The sequence below is a fragment of the Opisthorchis viverrini genome (assembly GCF_000715545.1).
Source record: "Opisthorchis viverrini unplaced genomic scaffold opera_v5_384, whole genome shotgun sequence".
NCBI lineage: Eukaryota > Metazoa > Platyhelminthes > Trematoda > Opisthorchiida > Opisthorchiidae > Opisthorchis > Opisthorchis viverrini.
Window position 1 is genome coordinate 1 of NW_008752039.1, and position 8,865 is coordinate 8,865.

Here is an 8,865-nt window from a genome sequence, read left to right on the forward strand (position 1 = left end):
TCCTCGGTTGCGGGAATTGTGGCCGGGCATTTTCTCGCTTGCATGGGTATTTTACCTGTTTTTTGTGATTCCTCGTTTGCACACCTGGTTTTTTTATCTGTTTGATAACCGTCCACTTTCTCTCTTTCTGGTTTGCACTGTTTTTTTCCTCTGTGTTTGCCTGTTTACTTTTGTATTATTGTCTTTTTTGTTTCCATCTGCTTTTCTTTTTTCTTTTTCTTCGTTTTTATATGCTTGATTTTTCTTTGTTTTCCTCCTCCTTTCTCGTTGTTTTCATTTTATTCTGTTATGTTTTCTTAGTTTTCCTGAATTCTTCATCGCTTCGTTATCATTTTTGCTGTTTTTTTCTTTCCAGGTATTGTATGGTGTGCTTTGATTTTGTGATTGGTCTCTTTTTTTCGAAATATATTTCGTTCGCTTTCGTAGATTTGTATTTTTCTTTTCCCTCTATTTTCTTATCTTTTTTTATGTGTTTGGGAGCTGATATTTTTTTGATTAAAATTTATATTTAATTTCCGTTCATTTCTGTATATAATTTCATCTTAGTTTTATTGGACGGGTTTTCTGAATATTTATTTCGTTGATAGATCCTCCTCCGTACGACCAGCTTGCGTTGGTTCCGAGTCTTTTTGATGGTATCGGTAGCGTGCCCATAACTTCTTCGTGCACGTTCGAGAGTAGAATTACAACGTAGTGTAGCCGTCGAGTATGGGCGTGTCTAATGTGATGATTTCCCGGATTTGTGGAGGATACTACCGGAAGCATTATGCCAGTTTAGAAAAATCTAACCCCCGCTGAATACACATGTCTTTGAATAAATCTAAGGAAGAAATACACTGATGGATGTGTGAATACGAAATCTACATCCGTTTTTAAAATATTAAAAATATAAAGCATCAGTTGTTTTTCAAAGTCCTGAATCAGCACAGCGTAGATTTCACTTGTCATTGGTGGATGTTTTATGATCTGTTACGTCAAGTGTGGATGGCGTAATCGATTCGTCGCTTGAACATTCTTCACTCAGAGTTTTCTGGTTGATAGTGTGGATCAATATTGATGTTCCATCTAATTCGTGTCTTATGACTTCTGTTTGATTGTTATTCGCTCGACTGGTAAAAGAAATAACCAGCATCCACTGAGCCAATGGTCCTATTTCCGCATCGAGTGGGCCAGACGGAGATATTTGGTACCAGCTTTGTTACCGTATCAAAACGATTTGCAACTCCACTATAAGGCCCAAGAATTCCACTCAAGCTCCCTACCTGTCGACACAAAATATATCCCTAACTTACGACACCACAGCATCACGTTGGGTGCCTACCCATCTAGAGCTGTCTGGATTGGAATGGAAGGTAGTTGACTCATTACCGACACCAGGAAACTTTCCAAGAGGAAATACAATGTCGCTCTACTGCATCAGGCTAGTTTACGCAACCCTACTTTTTCGTGATCCTTAATAACGTTTATTTATTGCGGCAATGCAGTAACCTGTTCAGCAATTGGAGTATGAAAGTTTGACAGTGATGTTTTCTGCAGGGCCTACATCATCACAGACTGAGAACATAGTAACAATTACGCTATTGGCTTTCGTGCTGTGATATACCCCGTTGTCTGTCCTTACGGCAATATGCTCGAATTACGCCGACGTACCACGAAAAGCCTTTGGGGGAGTGCGAGAACAATCAAGAATCCACCAGCACTTTATGCTCACAAACAACCCATACAAGCCCCTGTCTGTGTTTAAAACTCAAGGATAAAATTTACTTATGTGTTTAAAAACTTGCCTTGGTAATGACGCCACTAACACGTGATTGGTTGTTGTTGAATACTTCCAAAATAGGTGAACTTAGATCTAGAGGGTTCACACCAAGCGCTCCGTACGACAGCTTGCGTTGGTTCCGAGTCTTTTTGATGGTATCGGTAGCGTGCCCATAACTTCTTCGTGCACGTTCGAGAGTAGAATTACAACGTAGTGTAGCCGTCGAGTATGGGCGTGTCTAATGTGATGATTTCCCGGATTTGTGGAGGATACTACCGGAAGCATTATGCCAGTTTAGAAAAATCTAACCCCCGCTGAATACACATGTCTTTGAATAAATCTAAGGAAGAAATACACTGATGGATGTGTGAATACGAAATCTACATCCGTTTTTAAAATATTAAAAATATAAAGCATCAGTTGTTTTTCAAAGTCCTGAATCAGCACAGCGTAGATTTCACTTGTCATTGGTGGATGTTTTATGATCTGTTACGTCAAGTGTGGATGGCGTAATCGATTCGTCGCTTGAACATTCTTCACTCAGAGTTTTCTGGTTGATAGTGTGGATCAATATTGATGTTCCATCTAATTCGTGTCTTATGACTTCTGTTTGATTGTTATTCGCTCGACTGGTAAAAGAAATAACCAGCATCCACTGAGCCAATGGTCCTATTTCCGCATCGAGTGGGCCAGACGGAGATATTTGGTACCAGCTTTGTTACCGTATCAAAACGATTTGCAACTCCACTATAAGGCCCAAGAATTCCACTCAAGCTCCCTACCTGTCGACACAAAATATATCCCTAACTTACGACACCACAGCATCACGTTGGGTGCCTACCCATCTAGAGCTGTCTGGATTGGAATGGAAGGTAGTTGACTCATTACCGACACCAGGAAACTTTCCAAGAGGAAATACAATGTCGCTCTACTGCATCAGGCTAGTTTACGCAACCCTACTTTTTCGTGATCCTTAATAACGTTTATTTATTGCGGCAATGCAGTAACCTGTTCAGCAATTGGAGTATGAAAGTTTGACAGTGATGTTTTCTGCAGGGCCTACATCATCACAGACTGAGAACATAGTAACAATTACGCTATTGGTTTTCGTGCTGTGATATACCCCGTTGTCTGTCCTTACGGCAATATGCTCGAATTACGCCGACGTACCACGAAAAGCCTTTGGGGGAGTGCGAGAACAATCAAGAATCCACCAGCACTTTATGCTCACAAACAACCCATACAAGCCCCTGTCTGTGTTTAAAACTCAAGGATAAAATTTACTTATGTGTTTAAAAACTTGCCTTGGTAATGACGCCACTAACACGTGATTGGTTGTTGTTGAATACTTCCAAAATAGGTGAACTTAGATCTAGAGGGTTCACACCAAGCGGTTCGATTTCTTGACGGCTTCGTTGTCTAGTTGTACGATGTGTTTCCTATTCGCTCATTTATGTTGGTCATTTGATGAACCAAACAGCAAGTTATATGTGGGTTTTGCCTGTTCGCATCTTACTGCATGGCGAGCCGATAGGAATCTTTGTCTGACTGTGGGCGGTGTTGTAGTTAAAAATCCATATTAACTAAAGACAGAAATGCTCATCATAATTCGAAGAACCTGTATAAGGCGGGGCTAGTTGTATCCCGAAATAATTCTGTTGCCATTCTTAATTTCTGATCTTTGAAGTGCTTTGTGTCATTTGAGGATTTCAAACGTTTCTACAGATTTTCAAAAGCTTACATTCAAACATATATCCATCGCAAAGACATTATACCAATTTCAGCTAGGTTGATCACTATAAAGCAACGGCCTTCTCTTTGGCCTCAATTTCGTGTCGGACCGGGAGTACTGTAATATAGCTACTTGCCTAACAATACCCCAAGTGGATATAGCGCTCTTCCATTCGCGGCCTATTTGACCACCACAGGACGCTAACAATACAAAACTAGATTAACGGACATTCCCTTCGATTTCCGAGGTATGTGTGGGGGACTCGTAGCAATTTGTGCATTTCGGGACACATTTGGTGGCCAGAGAGTCTGAAAAATTTACATCGCAATCAAAGTGATTTTCCCACTAAACAGACCCAATGGAGTCACTTCAAGAACGGAGTTTAGGTATATCCTGATAGTGTTCCTCAAGAACAACTTGGGAAATCCCAATCTTTTTAAAAAATATCTTTCTGGTGACATGAAAGCTGAATGAGTGAATTTTATATATCCGCGCAGTGATTTATGCCAAACAAGCGAAGTGTATTCCAAACTCCTGAAGAAGGGGCGTTCCTCACTTGGAGACAGCCTAGCATTTCCGGTAGATATCATTTACGGGAGGTCCCCATTCTACGGATGTTAATCCGTGTAGCAAAGAAAAACGAAAAAAGCCATGACAAAAATCGAAATTTTACCTGACGGATGTGTTTTCAGGATGTCAACCCAGTGAAGAACAACACAATATGAGTGATAACTGAGTTCGATGCTGCTTCACACACAAAGACTCCACCATTCCCACTATGACCACATCCACAAGGATTTGCAAAATGCCTGAGTAAGACAGACGTTTTCCTTTACAGATTTATGGCGGCATGCAGTAGAAAACCACATCGTTTTCTCTTGTTTGTTGGCTTCGAGAGGCTGTCACTTGTCAACAGGTGGATGTCTCCTGCGAATTACTTGGTCCTTGTATACTTCTGCGGACGCTGTTTCAATTGTGTTTCAGTCCAGAGCGTCCTTCCATGGTAGAAATGTCGTCATAATGTCCAACTCAAAGGTTAATTTGGGCTGAAGGAGTGAAAAGAACGGATGCTTGAAATAAGTAGTTTGACATTACATCACTATGACCATGAAAAGGCTGATCGGCAGTGTAGTAGTTGACCATACATTGGACATAACCTACGTCACAGTAGCAGTCTCTTGTAAACGAGCGATTTGAATCGCCTTGGTGATTCTGGGGTGTCCGCTGTCTATGAATTCTAACTGGCATACAACAGGAAAACATTATTTCCAGGCATTTTTACACTTGCAAGGGAGAGTCTCAATTAAAATATCAACCTTCCTGCAAACTCTCCAACACAACGCTTGAGAGTCAGAGGTTGACAAGGAAAAATAATTAGAAACAAATGGCCAGAAAAGGAGCTGGCCAAAAGTTATGGGGCCGTCCAGTCTGTCATCACAAAGCTCCCTTTCTGTTTCAACATCGGCAAGTTCGTTCACCAACAACCTTGCAAGAGTCTAGTATATAGACTCTGCTTTCACTTACAAAAGGGAATGAATGCGACGTTACCAACCTAAAGAACATAATTTACTTCACTATCAGGCCAAGATTGAGCTGGAATAAGATTTTAAATACACTAACTCCATCGATGTGTATCCTTGCTGGCCCCGGTTATTAAATCGGGACTGCTCGAAAACACATACCGCTTTGTGACGATTTTCAACGCCAACAACCTCACTTTTATTTGCCTACTGTGTACCACCGAGTCTATTTGGTTGATCTTCTCATTTACTAGGAAAGTGATGTTCGTACAGGAGCAATAGAAGGCATTTGTTTTGCAAGTAATCACATTCAATGTGGAATGATGAAACTGGCGGGCGAGTTATTTTTGGTTGATGGGCATAAATAGGAAACCCAACTCTGCTACATACAGTTTGAATGCGAGGCGTACACATACTACTCATGACTTAGGTTAGCTGCATTTTCGAACAACTCAGACCAATTAGAATTCAGCAATTCAGTGAACTGACCAACCGACCGGTTGTTTTCTTTGTCGGCTGCCTATGGATGACAAAAAGACTGTGTTGCTTGCTCACATGTCTGCTGTCTCTGTCGGAGGGGTGTAGGAAGATGAATTCCCTAACCCTCTCAACGGAACAAGTCTAGCCTTCGCTGATAAGATGCGTGGGAAGTTGAGTAAAATCCTTATCGTCCATTAGTGCTGAAGGGAATGCCCTGTCCAACCTTCCGTCGCGCATACATCTGTCTGTATGTGTACGCACGCTTTACAATGTTTGTCTCATTGTCTCATCCCATCTAGTAATCAAAAGAATTGCGGATCCTCCCTGCGTTTGTTGCATAAGAACAGGGATCTAATGTGTCCGCGTTAAGCACCGGCTTCCTAAGTCCATCGGTGTGATAAATACACCCGCTACCAGTAAAGCGCACTCATTTTGAGATATGCTGCTTTCGAAAGCGTTCAATTTTGACAGTGCACCTCCGGTTTATTGGTACAATATGCTTCACCCTACACCCGTTTTGAGAGAACTGCATTCTGTTGGGACTGGCCCACCATTCAGAGGTGTCCAAGAATATCAGACAAACTCTCGGCAAGCACATTCAAACAACAGGTCACTTTTTCCAGAATTTCAAGACCTTTTGTGGACCAGTGGCGCAACAAGATGTCTACATGCGATGGGGTCAGGTGCTATTCCGGATGAACCACACGGATCAGTTTTATTTTCAGATGAAGCCTACAAATCTTTTGTCAACTATCCATCGAACGTATTAACTCTTTGCGCCAAAAATCCACTGAAACCAGGACGACAGAACGGGAGAAAGGACTGGAAAAACAACCGACCGAATTTCACAGTAGCTGACGTGATAGCAGACAGTCCGCCCAGAGAGTCTTCATTGTTTTTCACCGAAGCTCCAACGGCGGACAGATATCCCGTTCCAAGTGTAAAGAGGTTTACGCATAATTGGATAAATACGTCAGCAAACGGGGTATTAAAACACCCCCTTTGTTTCCTACAGAAATATAACTCGAGTAATTCTAATCGAAACAGCCAAGACTCACTTTCCCGTGATGATGTGCTGAATGAATCCCAGCGACATTTCACCACTCGTTTGCACTGCACCAAATACTCTCTGGAGAGGTATTCATCTGGCAGTTTGAAGAGAAAGGCTGTTGGCAGCAAACAAGATACGACAGTTTTTCCAAATCGTATTGTGCCAACTGCTCGGATAAAGGCTCGCCTGGCACAGATTCCAAATTTACTAGGACCATATATATGCAAACTGTGTCATCGTGAATTCCGCGATCCGTTTCACCTTGCTGGCCATCGATGTCCTTGCATCATACACACGGATTACCGTTGTCCTGAATGTGAAAAGGTATGGTTGTTTGGTGCTTTTCCCCAAAATGAAATGATCACTGAATTCACTTAATTTAGTGCCCGGTTTAATGCTGACACAAAGCGGTAGGTAGTAGCCCAGTGATGAAGACTATCTGACGAGTTGAGCGAATAACCTCGTCAGAATTACGCCTCGTGTTACATACACAGATGCCCATACTGCACAAAACTACGCTCACGAACAGCATTTTGGTTAACAGCTGTAGGGTTGTGTATTCTAGATAGTGGTCGTCCGAAATAAAACTCGCAGTGCTTCACTCCCGTGTGGATATCCCACATCAAAGGGAACTATTAAAAAAATGCTCTACTTTAACACCAGAATCTAGCTTAGAAGAAACACACTACTCGTAGACTTGGTGAAAACTCTTTGACAGCCCACAATCAGTCTTGCCCTTCGAACGGCAAAAGTTTTGAAATGTTCCATGTTGATTTACTTAGTGATTTTGGAAAACAAACTGGGGATTTTTGACGAATGCAGCAGATACACCGGAGGTCATGAAACAGTGATGGTCACTGAAGTAAGGCGTCCGTCCACGCCACGTATAAGCATCAGTCGATTTCAAGCAGAGAAAACCATCACTAGTGGGCCATTCTTCTTTTTTACCCTGGAGATCCAAAAAATTACTCCAATAAGCGTTTTGTTGAATCTCACGGCCACCTATTAATGCGGTAAAGAGTCAAGACAAGTCAGTCATTTAAATTTTACGGTAGATTCGGCATAACTAGTAACTTCTTGGTTATATGCCGCGGCTTGGGATTTGATATATTCGCATACCCGGGCGCATTGGAAGTGCTTTTTTTGGCGCATTTTAACAATGGTTGATTTCCAACTGTGATTCGTACAGATACCATACTAGGGATTTAGACAAGCCATGAGAATGGAACGCTTACTGATTAATATATGGGATCATTTCGATTGAAAGTTTATCGTAAATTGGATTTGTCGTACTTTCCGAAACATCTTTTCGGAGGGCTAATTACAACACCGACTTCACCGAATTATCACGATGTGTCAACTTCCTTGTTGGCTATCTCAGAACAGGCTTACATGTCTGAATAAACATTCATGTTGGGATGCTTAATGTATTTCATGCCCGATTTCGACAGACAGCATTTTGGCCAAGTTCCATGATTTTCGTGGAGAAAAACGGGGTGGCAGGAGCCTCCAAACAGTTGTCGGACTTTTGAATATGTTCACCCCACTTATAGGAAGAAGCTTGTGACAAATAACGATATAGCTCGTTCACCAACCCACTTCTGCCGATTGGAAGCGGATACTGTAAAGTAAACTGCTAGCTGCTGACAAATCCTCACTCATCTCTGATCACGGCAAATCTGACCACAGTTCTGGAATACAAAATAAAGTCGTTCAGCTGTGACACCCTTTCGGTGCCTGACGGCCATGCTGTCCCAAGAAAGCACGAGGGATGGGACAATGCCAGGTTGCCCAAGCTGAGACAGGGAAAGTCGAGAGACAGAGGCCGGGTTCGAACCACGGACCTTCTGGTCAGTAAATTTGTTAAAAACGCATGCATTATGGACCAATGCATCAGGCTTGATATGATATTGAAGCCGAAATTGAATAAGATAAGAGATAGTTTTGCTGACAATCTTTATAGAAGCACTGATATCCATTTTAATAATTCAGCTAGTGTATTTATCTCACTTCTGTTACACTTTGAGGCCTGATCATGGCAAGTAGCATTAGAGAGTAGGTTTTTCATGGAGACCCGACAGAGGAAGGTGGGAAGGTGAAAGTGAGAGGGATAAAGGGAGACGAAACATAGGGTAACAAACTTGTGACTAGGGTTGAAGGGAACAAAGGAAGTTTGTCTACTGGGAGCATTAAAGCCTAACCTTGTAATCTATCAAAACAGGCTAGCTTTTGGAGAATAATCTACATGAGTTCTCTTGACAGGGGAGTCTCACTCCCTATCACAAGTTATAACTCCCTACACGATTGTGCAAACCGATGAGCC

At 42.0% G+C, this 8,865-nt stretch overlaps 1 protein-coding gene across 1 annotated transcript in view; it reads left to right on the top strand.

Moving 5' to 3' along the window:
- Window positions 1–355: 355 nt before the first annotated feature.
- Window positions 356–8,865, top strand: part of T265_15182 (hypothetical protein) — a gene marked incomplete at both ends in the record, with an annotated part of 83,771 nt that continues 75,261 nt past the window's right edge. Inside the window, 2 exons of the mRNA XM_009176963.1 lie at window positions 356–365; window positions 6,507–6,866. Coding sequence (XP_009175227.1) covers window positions 363–365; window positions 6,507–6,866 — 363 coding nt within the window. The remainder of the gene's footprint in view (window positions 366–6,506; window positions 6,867–8,865) is intronic.